The following is an 18,432-nucleotide window of genomic DNA, read 5'->3' on the forward strand; positions in this document are numbered from 1 at the left end:
ATTACTAGCCCATATCATTTTTTTCAAAATATATATATGAATAGTAAACGGGTACCCGATCGGGTAGTAAAATACTACCCAAACCCGAACCGACTAAGTATATATCGTACCCGAACTCGATTTAAAAACCGAACTACCTGAAATGTTCACCCGATCGGATTCGGTTCGGGTCGGGACCCGAACTACCCGACCCGATTGCCCCCCCTAATATCAGCGTCATGTCTGAAAAAGACTAAAATTGTCGAAAAAAAAAATAAAAAACTAAAATTGAAATATAACAACATAAAATACCGAAATCCCAAAAAAACAAATATACATGTAAAAAAAAAAACAATTTTTCTACTTTATATATTTTATATTTTCAAAATAATAATAATAAATATTATTACTTTAGTGGCAAGCCACATATTTTTTTGATTTTGAGGCTTCAGTCTGGCCCTATATTATGTCCATGGGTTGTGTATCTCTAAATTGGCCCAAATCAACCAAACCTGTAAATCAATGCAATTAGGGCTCATATATTGGTGAAACCCTAATTCGAGATTTTGGATTCGTAATGCCAGGATGACACTATATAAATCTAGCGGCCAACGACGCAAACCTCACCACTATTCTCTGCGGAGCCGACGTTGAGTATGGTAGCTTTAAAATCTTCAATTTTTTCATAAATCTATTACATTCCTCGGTCCTGTATTTGAAATTTTCAGTCGATTCTGAGTCATTTTTGTTTTACTTTTAACCCTTTTTTTGGGAATTGAGAACGATACTCTACATGATGATGCTATTATTCATGGGCTATGGATCTTGCATCCGATGCTGCTCTTTCTAGTCATAGTTACTCTGATAGAGATTAAATTTTTTTTTTTGTTTGGTATTTTTGGTTTTGAATTTCTTTTTCTTATATTTTGCTAAATTTTTGGATTTTTTTTAAAAATCATGGGAAGGGATTTTTCTAGTTGGATAATTTTTTTTGTCTTTGGTTCTTTGATTTTCCTAATTGTATTTGGAAAGGGCAACTTTGCCGAGGTGATCGATACTGCTATTGATTTCCTCTTTTCCCTGTTGCCAATATTGCTTTAGGCTGCATGGCTGGTTTATGGGGCTGATTTACTTGGGAGTCAGTTCGAAATCCATTAAGCCTTAAATTACAATTAATTTATCATTCTTGGCATGCATAAAATTTAACTGGTAGAATTTTGGGACTTGGTGGATTGGTAATCTGGATAAATGTTTGCTTTGGATTGAACTACTTGTAACTCTTGTGGTTGTGACATCTAATGTAGATTATTTGCTTGTGCTTTATACACACACAAAGACGGTAGCTGATCTTGAGATCAAATGCCTGAGCATCTTTAGCCCTGAAATCAGAAAAGTATGGCGGAGGGAAGAACAAGAAAATATCGATCTACCGAAAGGTCTGAAGTAAACCTTTCTTTGTAATTCTGAGCAATGTAATTCCAATCATCCCCTTTTCAGTTGGTTGAAATTTCTGTAAAATATGTTTTGCCGGCAAAGAAATAAGTATTTCATTATAAAAATAATCATAATAATAATATGAGCATTTCCAATTGAAATCTGGAGTGAATTTGTGGACAATATCCTATCGTGCATGTCATTTCAACAAAAAATAAACGCATTTTCTTTGATTGAACGTTTCCTTTTGTTTTGACATTTCTTTTTAAACTCTCAAGTCTCAATAGAGTAAAATGTTACACCAATTGCATTACAATCAACAAAACCAACCTTCGAAAAGAAAAAGGAGGAAAAAACAACAATAATTGGTACTTTCCAGATCCGAGGTGACATCGATGCGATACAATTTGTCCACTCATTCCTCTGCAGTATTTGATACGGACCCTAACAGCTCAAAACTCACCCTTATGCCTAAAAAACTGACATGCAGGGATCACACTATATACCATGCACAAAGGTGTGCCCTTTTGACAATATACCTACAAAAATTCTGCTCAATGGAAGCGAACCAAACAAAAAGAAACCAATAGAGTGTGCGATGAAGTACTTTATCCGTCCCAAAATTGAAGCGTCAACCTCACCTGTCGAACAGAGTAAAAACTACATAAAAAAGGAATGGTATGTAGATATTGCTGCACATGCATGTGTCTTTGACAAACTACGTCTTTAAGATAGTACTCGAGCAAAATCCTTTGATTAGTGTATCTTCTTAAAAGATCAAATGCTTACAGCACTCATGTATACATATGTGACATTCTCTTTTCACAGGAGCAGAATTTAGGGAAACAAGCTGCTTACCCATATTCTTTCAATTTTCACAAGCTCTCACGAAATTAAGCAAGCCCTGATTTTCCTGTAAAAGCTTCGAGCAAACTTTATGTCATGTTCAAAGCCTGCTTCAGTTGTGCAAATGCGGCAGGATGAATCTTAGACACGGCGGTGTTAAATGATTCTCCGTGAAGAGCAGCACAAGTCTGAAGATTGTCCCTCACAGAGTTCTCCAACGACATTTGGTTTATCGGGTCAGAGAATTTGATCTGACATGAAACATGATTCAGTAAAAAATTATTAATCAAACCAACACTGCATCTTGAGAAAAACAGTATACCTGTCTCTTCCTAACCTCTTTACTGGGGAGCTGCAGCTTGCTAGATTGCATATTATCGCTACTATAGTACCAAAAGTGAATTTGATTACCAAACTAGAAAAGGTATATCAAGGCTTTATTCAAGAGATGTCAAAAAGTATACTGAGAAGAAAACCAAAACATCAGATCAAACCTTGATTCTTCTTCAGTTAAATCCTCACTTCCACCCAGTATGACACTGGCACATACACTACATCCAGAACCAAAAAACCCCATAATATCAACACATTTTTCAGCAGAATTTTTCATCATTAACAATGAAGAAGATGAATACCTTAGGATTTGATCAAGTTTTTCAAGTACTTGAGGCATTCTCAAAGTTAAAATTATAGAAAGTGCTAGGGCAAAGGTCTTTCTTTGAGTGGACACAACATTATCAACCTGCAAACCCACAAAAGAGAAATCATAAATGGCCAGTAAACAGCATATAACTGTGGTCCATGTACCCAGAGTGCAACCAAGTGACGTCACGACGACAACTATTATGATCTTAAGCAATGACTATCAGAACACCATTTGTACCAGAACAGAATCTTCATTCAACAGAAAGTATCGCACAAGCAACAGAAAAAATATAGCCACTGCGATAAGTACCATTTCTGAAAAATGAAAAGATGATTGAAATATAGCATGTAATAATGGTAATCATATTTATAAACATACGGAAAACAAAGACAATTCAGAGGTGAGTTCAAAATCATCAAAATCAAAATGATAGAATCTATACACTCACCTTGTCCAGCCATACATCAGCCAGGCAAAGCAATATGTTTTCGTCATTCGAAAATCCAGCTTCCTTGAGATGTGCTAACAGTGATGGTTCTGATGTTAATTGTGCTAGATAATTAGTATTCATGACCAAAATCCTTGCAAGTATGGCTGCTGAAGATGCTTTCACGGCTGTCTTCAAAGGTTCATGATCATCTCCTCCAGTCAGGCATATGACAATTAATTTCTAGACAAAAATCAGCAAAATCTGAATTCCAGATATGAAGAATAAGCACTAATATCGAAGAAAGAGATGAACTCTTTTTACCAATATAGTGGTACTGATTAATCGGGGCACGTCAGAAGGAAAACACTGCAGATACAAGAATCAGATGAAAGTCATTCACTGTATCAACTGATGACCGATGAAAATGCACTGAGCGAGCGACAATTAATCGTTTATATTTGTTTGACTGAGTATAGCACTTTATGAATCCAGTTTCAGTTATGATAATATTCACAGGCAAGGGGTAAGATAGTTGATGATACCCAAGCCTTGCTAGACACTCCAAGAAGATTTACATATACCATACACTTTCAAAAAAAAAAAAAAAAAAAGAAAACCACTTGTGAAAATTAAAAGATGCTATTTTAGCATATAAGGACCAGCTTTCACCGGTAATATGATGCTTTGTCAAGAGAAACAAATTTCGCAGCATTGTGTCAGGAATCAACTACCTGAACTAAAATATCCACAAGTGGAACAATTGAAAGCAACCCTCTGTCATTGACGTTACCAACAACTAAATCAAGAAGTTTAGCAAGAGTTGGTGCATGCATATTGAGGAATTCTATTCCACCAAGAAGTATGTAGGCTTCAATGATGCTGGCAGCCACCTGTAAATTGAGTTAAGACTTCAGGACATTATTCTTTAAAAAAGATGAAAGAGCAAAAGGAATTTCCATGCATACCTTTAAGTGATCAAAACTTCGGTCCAAGATCTCCACCAGACACGGGAAATACCCCAACAGCTGAGGAACCATTGAGGTGGCATGAGAAAGAGTGGCTTCCCATAACTGCATGATAATGATACAGAACAAAAGGAAGCGAAGTTTGACATTTTTGCTTTTAAGGAATTCTCTTAAAATTCATTAAAAAATGCTTGCTCTAAACTGACCTGCATGCTATCTTCCAAAAGTTCATCAGGGCTATTTGCATTGATTACACTTTGTAAAATGGGCAGTAGCATGTTGTAACATAAAGACGACTGATAACCAAGTGCAACGACAAAGTTTTTCAGAGCCGTGAGAAGCTGAATTTGCAGCAGGCTTTCACCAGAAGATTCTTCCCAGACCTATGGAAAACTAAGTCAATACAAAGCAATATGAAATGATGGGAATAATGAACCAAAAAGGGAGAAAAATTGTATGCTCAAATGGGTTTGTGCATATTTCAAGAAGCAAACCACTCTTTATATTTCATTACAACACAACAGGAAAACAATATCTGCACAAGCTAATGCAGTCTACTAGAGAGTGTAGGCCAAATGAATGTGATTAAGATGAAGTCATATATTCCCTGTGACAACATTCAACTCAAATAAAACCAACCAGAAATTCATTACAACAGCAGGTCAGCGCCTCAATGAAACTTACTCAAGCTTTACAGAAATAAACAAGGATGCTGCAAAACTGAAGGCAATGTAAGTTAATAACAAGATTTTTCGGTCAAGTCCACTCAACTGTACAAAAGAAGAACGTGTCATTTTGGAAAAAATGCACACAAGTGCAAACACGGTACCTTCTGGAAAAACTGCATCAACTTGTTTGAGTGAGGAAAGACTTCAGTCACCCGTGCAATAAGACAAGAAATCGTATTTAACACTTGAACCTGATACATAATTTGAATAAAATTGTAATTAGAAAATTGACCTGTATGGTGGAAGGCTGAATGACCCAACAAGAAATTTGAAAGAAACCTAAATCCCTAGTTAAAATAAGATTGAGAGACTGCCGAAGAAAATTAGTGCACGGTATCTTTGTCATCATATATCAAGTTGAACTTCTTGAAAAACCTGAAACAATGAGAGAGTAACTAACTTTTGAATCAAACTCTTGGACTTCATCCACCAATTTGAAACAGGAGTCCCAGCACATTGGAAGAAGATCAGAGAATTCCTGCTCTGAGAAATTGGCATCTTCAATATGAAAATACAAGGATCGTGATGCTGCCAGCTGAAAAAAAAGCCAAAAAATAATCAAATCTGCGAAATGAAACAATTTTTTATAACAAGAAACTGCAGAGGATTTTTCAAAATGCATCATACCCTAACACACAGGTCTTTCTCCTGAAGTAATTTTATTAAAGCACAATATACTGGTCTTCTAGTATCGTCTTTAATCTGTAGAGAAAAAAAAACTCAGGAGCCAATTCTCAGTTGCAACTGCAATAAAGGTGACGACAAGCTGCAATAAAATCATCTAAGAGGATGATACAACTCACTCAAACCATGTCATATGTCATGCAACATTGAACATCAGAAAGTCAAGCTGATTATTCATTCGAAAAATTTATTTACCTCTCAGATAAAACTTTCAGATGGCCAATCTTATTGGGCAGTCCTTTATTTTTACATATCTTACCATATATTTAATTGGATTCGTGCAGTCGATCAACAAAAAAGTTTGAATTGTCGAAAACTTTTGAAAATGGGATCAGAATTGTTTTCGATAGATGTCTGTGTGATATTATCAAGTGATTTAATGCCAATCTAGCAACATCTCAAACTTAGACATGTCACCAGGAATCTGAAACACGAGGACACGGAATCAATTTGATATAGCTGACAGCTTAAAGTGAATGACATAATCGAGTAAGATACAAACGAAATTTATTTCAAACTTTTCACAACAGGGACACCCATTTAATAATTTAATTCTAATCCGCAAAAATCCTACAAATTTCTAGTTATTCATTCCTTTTACCAAGACTCCAGGGCGAAACAAGGATATTCTGTTTGGTTACGAATTCATCATTTATTGAATTGTTCTAGTCAAAACAAGTAATAATACAATCTACAATGAAATAATTAACCCATCTTATGCAAAGTACTATTTTTAACTTTAGTTTTGTACATCTAAATCACCTAAGTAATATCTAACAAAGATCCTGTACAAAATAATCAAATCAACAATTATTCTATCATTTAACCCGTATATTGCATCATAGTTTTACTTTTTTCCTTCAAGATTTATCGATAAGGTTAAAAGCAAAACTGGAAGGACTTTACTTCTTTGATTCAACTTACTTACATAACAATCTTGAACATATAACTCTCAAATCACAATGCTTAGAAAAATAAAAGAAACCCAAAAACAGAATCGCCATAATTAACCTGTATCACGATTCTTAATTCACAAATCACATGCTTAAATAAACAAACCAAAACTCAAGCAGAATCAAATGAGTGGAAAAACTATTTTTCACTAACAGAATCAAACAAAAAGGAGAAAGAAATCACACACTGTATAAAAAGCATGAGAAATTAGGATTTAGATCAAGATTTACGTAAAGCTGCGACTGCCTCTTCGGTAATTGAGTTATCATATATTTCAATTCTCAAGCCTTATGATTTTCAGAACATTTTCTCCCTCTTTTTAACTATCCAGCAAAATAAAAACTAGACGGAGCGAAGGAAAATAACCAAGGCACGAAACAATGAGAGGCGATCAGTCAAACGATGCAACGATTGGGGTAAAGAAAACCTAAACGTGACTTCTGAACCATAAGAATTTCATAATTGGTATTGAACCATCGGGCTGGACCACATAGAAAGGCTAGACTAGTCTAGACCCTTCTTTGGGTCTGCACCAGCTCCAGAGCTTCAGAGTCAAAACACAACTAATTTAATTTGATATAATTCAAGAATACCTGATCCTAGTTCTTTAAAAAAAAGGAAAAAAAGAAACCTAATCCTTTGGGAATTGGCAAGCCAGAATACAAAACATACTATGACTAAACTAGAGACTGAGATTTCGAGGTCACCATAATTAAGAACCAACTGCTATCTCAGACACATGAATGCACAGATTTTCTGACCAACAGTGCTTAAATTCAACTTTTTCCATACATGAATACTCTCAATATCTGATAGTTCATCTAAACAGATAACTGATCAACGAGCATTTTAACTTTTGTACCAACCTCGTTTAAATAAACTAAAATAAGAAAATTATCCATTCAAAAGCAGAGGCAACCAACAAAAGTATAAGTGCAAGAAATAAGAAAAAGTGATGATAAATGCAAATATATCAAGAAGTTTTATTACCTCTGAAACCCATTGCCCCAAAATTAATGCAACTTTTCTATGTATAATTCGCATATTCGGATGGTCATTTGTGAGTTCAGCAGATAATGCACTATTGAACCTGCATAAGAGGGTGATGGAATTCTCATTAAGTCATGAAACAAATAAATAAATAAGTAGGATATGGAGTAGAATGTAATAAGCATTGATTGAGTAAATAATGTAGACACAGACAATAGAAACTGCCGTAAAAAGATCTTTGGTAATTGTACAGCTTAATAAAAGAATACAAACATGGATTCAAAAAAGCAGTTAAGAACAGAGATACAATGGTCGAAATAAACATTAGAAGTCGGTAGGAATCTGAATCAGTCAAGCTAGGGTATATCAATGAAGTAATTGTCCATAAATCAACAAAGGAAAATTAGGACTGAAACTTGCTAGGTTTAAATTTAGCTAGCATCATGTGACGGTCATCTATATAAATTCCAGCCGGCAACTGGACCAAACACTCACATCTACTCCTGTCTTGTGTGGAAGCAGTGGGCGGAAGCTACTGACTTATATGTATCTTTTACAATAAAATTTCCAGGAAAAAAAAATCATGTCTATTAACTGCTTGTCCCAAGTAACCCCAACTTCAAAAGCATACGTTGAAGGAGCATTATATTTGTACAAAAATATGCATCAAGTAATTAGCACTCATCTGTATTCACAGATCCAAGATGCCATTGGAAAAAAATCAGAGTTCTCCATTGTAAAAAGAGTGACCAGAAGACAACATTGACCAATTTGTGTAACTGGAATCTACTTGACACCAATAATTTAACGACTTACCAGTCTTTGAAGCTCAAATAATTCGAAAGCTCATAGTAGACATATGCAGCAGCACCATAAGCAGCATCCTTCAGAAGCAAGGATGGAGTTATTTCATTACCAGAAGAAGGGCATTCATTCATTGCTTCTTGAAGAATGGAAACCACGACAGGACCCAGGAGCTGAAACGGTGAAAAATGACCATGAGCATGCACAACACTTCCAGACATGTCAACACAAAAGAAAATAAACTTAAAAGTGTCACAAAGACCCACTTGGCTGTGATTCTCAAACAAAACAATGTATAATGCTTCTGCGCATGGTCTTAATCTCTCTGACCACAAGACAGAATCCTGCTCATGGTGAAAAGACTCGGGATTCTGGTACCATTCTTCCATATCACTGACGGTTAAAACAAAGTACCTGCTAAGAAATAACGGAGGACTGAGAAAAATGAAGCAAAGAAAGAACCAAATTAAAGATGACATGGCACATATTTGATCTGATAGAGATGATAAATGCCTAAAGAATGCAGAGGTCACAAAAACATAAAGCATATTTACATGTCTTCGTTGTTACCTCCTTATCAGTATGTTACACAATAGAACCACACGCTCACTAGGCAGAAGAGAAGCCAAGACACCAGCAACTGTACTAGATACATTTTTCTTCATCTCTTGAAAGGTCATTCGATTGTCATCCATCACACGACCAGTCATGACTGGCTTGTAATCTTTACATTCAAGAATAGATTTCATCATTGACATACACTGAATCAAAAAATCTTGAAACGAGACATTATCTGGCTCAGGGTTTGTGATCTTATTCAAGCAAAAGTCAACAACAGGCCAAAGGACACTTTTGTCACCAAATGAGTAAGGATGCCTGTGCTGAATTGCAATTAAAACCTTCATCAACTTTGTACATGCCTTCTTCAGGAAATCCCAGAATTTGGGATGCTTCTCTTGAAAAGATGAATCTGCATATGAATTATAAATCGGAACAATTTTAACATTTACAGCCCTTGAATTTATTTAGAAGAGGCTTTGAATATCTAGCAAGGAACAATTGATAAGACTTAATTCAAGAGCTGAGATCTTACAGTATGGCAGAAATGATTGGACAGCATTTAACACAACAGGACCAACCTTCTTGACAGGTTGCACCTCCTGTAAGGCAACAATTTCATAAATGAAGTAAACTTGTTTTGATCATCAGTGATCAGAGACAAAAAAACAATACAGACAGTGAAGAAGAAGAGAGCTGGATTGATAAGACCTCACCTGCATAGACTTTGCATCACTTGGGAACCCCGAAATTATAAGTTGCCGTATAATCTTTGAACACAGGAACCATCTTTCACAGGTTAAGTAAATATCATCCTGATTCAACTCAGAAGCATTTTGAGCAAGCAATGAAAAACCAGACAATATATTCTGCACGTCAGTCTGCCAAAGGTGCCAACTGTAATCAAAGAACTGGGATGCTATCTGACAAATGAAAAAGTTGAAATATTCAGTGACACTTGCCCCATCCTTTATAAAAAATTATTCGGCATGACAAGGATAGCACTTAATCAGTCCACCCAATTTTGCATACAGTATTACAGTGAGACCGTTTATAGAAATTAGAAAATAAAGTGCAAAAATTTACATTCAAATCTTTAAGATCAATTCAGCTCACATCAGCTTTCGTAAAATACTAGCACAAATAGCTATATCAAATAGGAATTGTCTTTATCTGATTTCCGACGAAATAAGAAGAAAAGAAGTAGATTGGAAATAATATGACTATAAATTATAAAGGTTCTTCTACATTAAGGAACACAATTTCACCAGGGTATTGTCAACATAATAACTCCACAACAAATCCATAAATCAAGACTCCAGTAAAAAAATCAAATGACAAAAGCAGACGTGAATATACTTTTACATGATAAATGGAGCTTCTTTGATGATCTTTAATCACCATATGGACTCTGTTTTTGCAACAATCTTAGCACATTTGATATTAATGCCCCAGCATCCAAATTTTAAATTAATGCAACTTTATCAAAATGCAAATCATGAAATGCGCACACACAGGCATTTCCAAAAATAATAAACAAAATTAAACTAGTGCACCTCAGCAAAGGTCCTCAGATCAGACGTTAGTCGTTTCGTCGACAACTCCTTCAATGTCCGGAAAAGAATCATAAGTATTCTATGAGAAGTTAATAAATCCGCTGATTGAAGCTGTTGAGCTAACACAGAAAACAAGTCTGGCCTGTATCCAAACTTGAATCAGTAGGCATAATACACAGGAGGAATAAACAGAGAGCAGTTTTGCAAAAAATCAACAATATTACACAAGGCACTATACAAATGTTATAAAAGCTTCACTGAGATATGACTGAAGATTGGAAATACAAAACAAGATATTACATTATAAGAAGGAATAATTAACCAGCAAATTTGAGAAAAATAATATCAGTTCCTTAATCTGGGCTGCGGCCAGTTTCATCAATATCATACCATATTTTCAAGAATGAAAAGATGGGATAAATAAATTATAAATATAATAAGAAATCTGCTCCCCCCACTATTAAAGCTTTTCATTTCAAATCCACAACAAAACCTTTTGACTCCTCTTTTATAGTGTCTGTGAGTTTCTATCACAATTCTAAGATGCTGACCATGGACAAATAAAGATATCTACAAGTGCCAACTGATTAAAGTATTGAAAAAGCCAATCCCGCCTAGACCATACTGTAGGATTCAGCACAGCATCACATACAGTTTGTTTGTTTATTTAAGGAAAGAAAAAATATCTGACTATTTCTTTCCTCCAAGAACTGAGAAGTTAAAAAACAGTGATACTGGTATCACAAAATTTCTCCAACTAAATTCTCTGCATTAGTTACTAGGCGCTAGCAGACAAAGCAGGTGAGAGTCATACCATTCTCTTGGGTAGTCAATGCGAGCAATTTTCGAGATCAAAACGGACAATGTCACAGCAATCTGTAACACAACCAAAAGAAGAAAACATATGAAACATGACTACTGCTTGAGAAGACAAATTAGAAAAAACTTCCAATTCCGTGCGGGTAGTATCGGCAGCAATATCAACAGCAATAAATATGCTGTAGTTTAAGCTTTGGCACAGACTACTACACAACTAGTTTTAGGGAACTGTAAGCAAACAGATAAAATTCAAAGTGGATTACCAGCGATCAATATATGTATCACCTGATAATTCTCTTCTCTTAAGTGTGACAGCAGCTTTTGCCTCAGATGTATTTTTTCTTCATTGCTCATTCCCCTGTGAAGGCATTTTATAATCAGATGCAGCACAAAACCTGAACATCAATCTACTCCAATAAAATAAAGAAACGAAATAAACACAGCCCGACTAAAGGGAGGGATAATATAAGGTTAAAACAAAACTGCTCTCAAAACCTTTGCATACTCCCTTGGTCAGGGTTGACACCCACACATACTTTCATCAATATCCACCAGAAATACAGGGGCTATAGCATTTTATTTAAGTTATCTTCGAGATGAAATCAAAATGAATAATGATCAAACTACACATTCAATAACAAGATGTAATTCATCAATCATGGAATTATATATTGTCACCAAAACCAAAGTGACTAACGAAAAGTACAAGCTGTTTAACCAAAGACAATTTTAGACCATTTCCAACCCATTTCTCCTTTTTGTCACATTCAGATAAAACAACACGAGTAGATATCGAAAAACAAAGAACACAAGCACCGAGATAAACACAGATACTCAAAAAATACGAATGGCATACGTGGAATCACGCCTATGTCTCCAATACCGATTGATGCTGTTCTTGAAATACACTGACGCCAATAATCTCACATCAGCCTGTGGCACTAAATCTTTAGCTGCTATAACTTCCTGTACGATACAAAAAAACCTCATAAAAAAAGTCCGACATCTTAGCAACACATCACTTCTCACGTGCATTAACACAAACATAAACAACGCGTACAAACACAAACACTCCTGTACCATTAGACAAGAGCAGAAACCAGGTCTGCTCTCGAACTGCGCCAGAGCATCTTCGGCAGGCTTGCGTATGCTTATGTCACCACTCAACGAATTGGTGAGCAGTGTATACATCGCAGGCAAGTCGGAGATTGAGAGAGCCATTTCTTTTCTATAAAGAAAAAATCAACCAATATATCAAGCGTATCGCAAAATGCACACTGTCTGCATAAACGGAGAAAATGCGGAGTTGTTCTTGATCGATGTGTTGACCAAAAGATTCGAATTGTGATACTTTCCGAAGGGTAACTGGAAGAGATATGATTTCCAATATCGGAGCGGAGAATTTAAAGAACCGGGGGTGGAGTGGATAGTAGGATTCCGACGAAGGGTTAGCAGCGGCGGTAGTCGGAGGCGGAGAAAAGGGAAAGCCTCCGGCGCAGAGTTTCTGAGCTGGAACTGGGTCTCGTGTCACTTTGATTTAAATTGCAATTTAATATCGTTTTTCCTTGTTTTCCTTCATGGAAAGTTATTTTATATTATATTATAATTCCAAATATAATTGGCAAAAACTTAAACTATTCCCCAAATAATCAAAATATTTTCAAAATTGCAATATGCGGGGTGTGTGTGACAAATAAATATAAGACAATGTTCGAAAATAATACGGTTAAACTTCTGTAATTTTTAAAATATAGACGAGTTTTCTTCTTTTTTTTTCACGTGATTATAATGTCACTATTATTTTTGGATAGTATGAAATATCTATATTTATTTTATTCAACTTATAACTATCAAGTTAAGGAAATATATCCAATCAAAAAAAAAAAAAATAACAAATATATACCAGTTTGTTGAGCCGGAGGATTAGTTTATGAGATTTAACGAAAATATTGATTATCTGTACATTTGATTATCATCATCATCCTCCTCCCGATCCTGACTGTTACGATTTTCAATATATGCTTCAAACTCATCCTCTTTCGTCGTTGTTTATAACACTCATTTTCTTTTTGTTTCATATTTGCTTGGTTGTAATGAAATCAAAACACTGATTGATTTGCTTGGATATATATAACCTGTGTTAAAATTGTTGCAGGTTTGTCGTTGTGTCGAAAAAAATAAATATCAACAATATACTTTGAAATATTATATGAAATGAACGAATATGTTTTAAATGAATATCTTATTTCGTTTACAAAAAGTTTCTAGATCCGTTGTAAATCGTAATCTCATCTCATCGTATTTCATTTGCAACGAAGTTTCTTGGATATATATCTATCACATTTTAACACTTCAACCATTAACAACCAGGCCGGATAGGAAGACATGAGATCAAATCAAATAAAAACATGATAAAGATGATGCCCAGAAAAGAGAAATCCGATGTATTGGTTACGACCTAGAACTTATAAATATTGTGGAAAGAAATGGGTGGGGCCGGGCCCATTACCAATATGGATGGGCCTAAAGATTAAAAGGCCCATCCAAATTTCAAGACCTCTTATATATTAAGCAGCAAAACCCTAATACGATATTCTGCAGCCACCCACCTTTTTATCATCGTCTGTGACAAAGAGAGGCGTTCGGAGCTTTTGATTGCATCTTCTCGTTCGATATGAGAGCCAAGGTATCTAATCAAGCACTATTTTTTTTGAAAGAATTAATGAATTTCCTCCATCGATTTACAGTTTATGTCATATTTCTTTTTTGTTTTGCGATTGATTGTTAACAGTGGAAGAAGAAGCGCATGAGGAGGTTGAAGAGGAAGCGCCGAAAGATGAGGCAGAGATCTAAGTAAACCCCCCTTTCTGATGGCGTTTCTAGGGTTTCGTTTTCAAGCTTTCAGTTTTATGGTTTTGAATCTGTAATAGTGCTCCTTACGCTTTATGCGCGAGACTTGGTAGACCAATCAACTAATCAATCTCATGAGATTTCATCGATTTCGTTTTTTATCCGAGTTCTATGTTTTTGGTATCCACGATTATCCTGAGGATGAGATTTTGAAATTGCTTTATGCTTTGATTTTCTCTAGTTATGTATTTGCCGGTCTACTAGCATGTTTCAGAAGGCCAGCATGGAGAGTTATTTACTGCTTGATGACATAACCAATTAATTTCTTTAAATGTAAATATAGTGTAATAATTGTAAAAATCGCATCCTGTTCTTTATAGTGTGTAGCTCCTCCTTTAACTCTACATTGTCTCGATGCCCTTCAATATAGGAAGTAGGAACATGAATGTAATTCAGCCCTTCAAGTTCGGTTCCATGTCAAATTAACATCAATGCAAGCCCTTGTTGTGTTGAACTATATATATATATATAGAACCAAATTACCAGTTCCTGTTCTTCCCGGGGGTGTTAGGCTAGCATGTATGAAGCCCTGTCTTCCACCCCGAATCCTGGTGTGATCCCCTAAGGTTAGGGTTAAGCTTTTGTGTAACATTCTACAATGGACTCTAAAGTGAGACCTCTCCTCCTACTTCACACCACAAAGGAAGTAAATCAACAACTTTCACCTTCTCAACAATGTCAATAATGGCACTTCCTTTGTGCCATTATTTTAAGATCTTCCAGAGGTGATTTGGGTAATTGCATCTATTCCTATATCAGGAAGAGCATTCTCACTATCTAGCCAGTGATTGTGTACCAGCTTATTTACAAAATCCTTGCATAGTGCTGGTGGTCCTTGAAATATTATGGCATCTTCGTGCGCGCATACACACTTATCTGTTTGTATGTGTTAAGTCGTCTTATTTTGAATGGCAGACAAGCTGAAGCGACTTAGAAAAGTTATAAGAAAAAAGTATGTTTTTTACAGAAAACGTTGCTTAAAAATGCCACTCTTGGCTTATCCCTTGATTTTTCCTCTGATACCCTGTCTAAACAAGCGGCACATTGGAATTCACGAGTCGACGCTTGTTGCACCATATGGGAACATACACACGATACAATACCTTCGTTGCTGTCGATTGGATCACCTCACCATCTTGAGCCCAACGCAGAACGTGGTTGCTGCTTCCTCGGTTATTTGGTCCCGTTGTATATACACAGTTAAAGGTCGAAAATATCGTTATATTGAAGTAAGGCGTTTTGACATATCAACATGTTCCACTTTATGGTGGATTAAATATTGCATCTCAACTGTTATTTTAAATTATTGAGATAATTTGTTTTAAAGTTTCTGTCTGAAATCTGAATGACTAATATGTAGCTACACCGACCACCGTATTCTAAGCAGCTAATTGCAGCATAAAAAGTTGTTATCGAAGCAAATAAAATAACAAGATAGGACGAAGGTCTCTAATACTATGTCGCGTAGTTCTCCACTTCTCCTCGCTCTATAAAGTTAAAGCACAGAAACTACAGAAAAAGGGTAAGTTCTATGTTACCCAAAGGGCACTGCCCTGGGGTGGCATGGCAGAATATGGGGCCCACAGTTTTAATCAATCACGGGTTGTCACATCATCTGGGCACGGTCCTTGGGGTGGCATAGAATTTCCCCAGAAAAAAGTCAAATAAGTCATATCCAATGTAGTACACCCAAACTGGCTGTGCAACCCAGGGTTCCTTAATTTATCATAACAAAATGCACAACCACCCATAGAAGATTTAAACATTACCACACGAAACTAACACTGGCTAAATTTAAAATAGTACTTGAGCTAATATATAATCATATAAAATTTGCACGAACACTCTTAATTAACACATCAAAGTATCTACGAAACTAATCACTCAGAAGCTACCACTGCATGCGTATACTACGCATTAAAAGCAACATTCTCTTCATACTGAAACCAAGAATCCTCGTTCACTACGTGAACTTGATCCTCTGCGTAATCATTAAACAAGTCGAACTCCTGATGGTGATGAATTGGAAGAACTGATTCTGAAACCATGGCCTGCTGGTGGAGCCATGAAATCTGGTCCTTGAGAAACTTCACGTACTGTATGGCTTCCTCTAGCATGGAAACCGTGTCCATTTTCGAGCCGCCGGGTACCAGGCTCTGCAAAATCTTGAACCTGTTGCTGATGCGGTGGCGCCGCCGTCTTGCCGCCACGCTTTGTGGGTCTGTGGACAACTTCATGGTGGCACCACCGTTGGGCTTCTTCTTGTTATTTTTTCTGATATGCTCTTCCTTGTCATTTTTAAGGGAAGTGGATTCGGTGGGAGTGCTTGGGTTTGGAAATATTGTAGTGTATTCCATTGGCTTCTAATTTCTCTTCGAACTAAGGGTTGTGAAGTTTGGAGATCAAGTAGTCTATATGCGCCATATATATAGGCTATATCGCGCGAGAGATTGATGGTACTGCGTTAGGTGCGATGAAGCTACTAATAACAAAATTCTCATATTTTCAATTTTATATTTATATATATATATATAGACACACATACATGGTTTTTGTCACGGCTTTGTTTTGTTCTTTTTTTAGGAGATTTGCACTCCACTTCTAAGTAAATTTTATGCATAGAGTGAAGTGTACGTAGATAACATATAGTGGAGTGTTAATATAATGATATCATTAGTTATCCGTTAATAACAGGTGCATGTTATATAATTATTTTTTTAAAATCAAGTTTAAGAGTCTAGCTTTGCATAATATAATTCCAGTTCCACGTTGTTTGGTGCATGAAATGTGTGAATTAATATTTATGTAATGTTATATTGGACTTCTATGAGAAATTGAGTTGATCATTTATGCAGTCATGCTTACTTGAACATGGATTCTGCTATACGGTATAAGATAGTGTTTGAAAGAGTTTCTAGATAAGTGTCATTCGAACAATGTTGTGTATATGAGAAAAACTCTTAATTATTCTAGACAAAGTGGATCACTTACGAGAGTAATTTCTTGAACATATATAGGAACTATATCTAGATTTTCGGGCTTGTATGTGTAGTCACGCTCACACAAATCTGGTAGAAAAAGAAACTAATAATATGTTGAAGAGGATCGGGTGAGGCCAATTTTCATCCAATAACAATCACGATAAAGTAAGAATAAATTACCGCTATCTTATAAAGAAATACCACTAGCTAGCTCCGATCCAAAGAAGTAAAATAAACCAATTTCTCATTTGATTAATTGATTAAAAAAAGTGGCGATTTTCCAAGTGTATTACATTACCATTTTAACAAATCCATCATAAATAAGGTAAATTTCAACTTAGCATATGAAAAATATCTCAATGATTGATCTAATATCTCATGATTTGTCACATCAACAATATATAATTAATTACGTCTATGTGTAAAAATACAAACCGTTGGATGCATGGTTTGAGTATTACTCATATGCTAGAGTCTCACTACCTGAATGCATGATTTGAGTGTTACTCATATGCTTGGATCTCATCTACCAAAAATAGATATCTCACATACGTACGAGTAGCAATCCACTCACCAAATTATCACAAAATCCACTTCATAGTTGACTAAAATTGGCCATGTAATTTTCTTGATTTTACAACCCCTGACATGGATTGACCAAAAAAATGGTGAATTCGACTGTGTTAACATAAAATATTAATATTAAAAAATATATAACTCAATTCCAAAATCAACAAAATCCTACATCCACAACAAACAAATTATGAAATTATTATTATTATTATTTTTAATTTGGCACATGACATCACCTAGTCCTATATTTAAACGAGGTAGCTGGGGGGACAAATCCCAATTAAATTTAGTGAATCCCAATATTGAAAGTGAGGCGATCTGGCGCCTCCCCGGAAATTCGTATACGTAAACTATCTTTTTTACACCAGGAAATTAAAGAAAGTAAAAAAATTTTAATATATAATTTTTCAATGGTTGCTTTCTCGTAGGAGAGTAAAGTATTACACCAATTAGCACTTCTTTCTAAGGGGCTTTTTTCCGACCATAATTACAACGTTTGAAGGAAAGTAAATTAAAGTGATATTTTGGGGAGCCCTCAAGATTTCCTAGATGCAATATTGCACTATCGTCCGAAT

The 18,432-nt window shown here is 35.6% G+C and overlaps 1 protein-coding gene and 1 long non-coding RNA gene across 2 annotated transcripts; one reads left to right on the plus strand and one right to left on the minus strand.

The window, feature by feature from the left end:
* Nucleotides 1-1,760: 1,760 nt before the first annotated feature.
* Nucleotides 1,761-12,935, minus strand: LOC140872977 (uncharacterized). The gene is made up of 24 exons (XM_073275917.1): nucleotides 12,474-12,935; nucleotides 12,250-12,359; nucleotides 11,679-11,751; nucleotides 11,389-11,450; nucleotides 10,575-10,716; nucleotides 9,735-9,941; nucleotides 9,554-9,620; nucleotides 9,031-9,430; nucleotides 8,727-8,874; nucleotides 8,473-8,633; nucleotides 7,657-7,756; nucleotides 5,656-5,730; nucleotides 5,429-5,563; nucleotides 5,130-5,219; nucleotides 4,507-4,683; nucleotides 4,301-4,405; nucleotides 4,067-4,225; nucleotides 3,657-3,701; nucleotides 3,354-3,575; nucleotides 2,895-3,001; nucleotides 2,754-2,810; nucleotides 2,582-2,642; nucleotides 2,272-2,510; nucleotides 1,761-2,054 (listed from the first exon to the last, which is right to left on the minus strand). Exons 1-23 carry the CDS (start codon nucleotides 12,612-12,614, stop codon nucleotides 2,349-2,351), a joined length of 3,006 nt encoding a protein of 1,001 aa, XP_073132018.1. The 5' UTR covers nucleotides 12,615-12,935; the 3' UTR covers nucleotides 1,761-2,054; nucleotides 2,272-2,348.
* A 988-nt stretch (nucleotides 12,936-13,923) lies between these two features.
* LOC140872985 (uncharacterized) lies at nucleotides 13,924-14,404 on the plus strand. Its single transcript, XR_012147953.1, has 2 exons — nucleotides 13,924-14,079; nucleotides 14,185-14,404. It is a non-coding gene; the product is annotated as an uncharacterized lncRNA (long non-coding RNA).
* The last annotated feature ends 4,028 nt before the right edge of the window (nucleotides 14,405-18,432 follow it).

The sequence above is a fragment of the Henckelia pumila genome, unplaced genomic scaffold (assembly GCF_033568475.1).
Source record: "Henckelia pumila isolate YLH828 unplaced genomic scaffold, ASM3356847v2 CTG_525:::fragment_1, whole genome shotgun sequence".
NCBI classification, from domain to species: Eukaryota; Viridiplantae; Streptophyta; class Magnoliopsida; order Lamiales; family Gesneriaceae; genus Henckelia; species Henckelia pumila.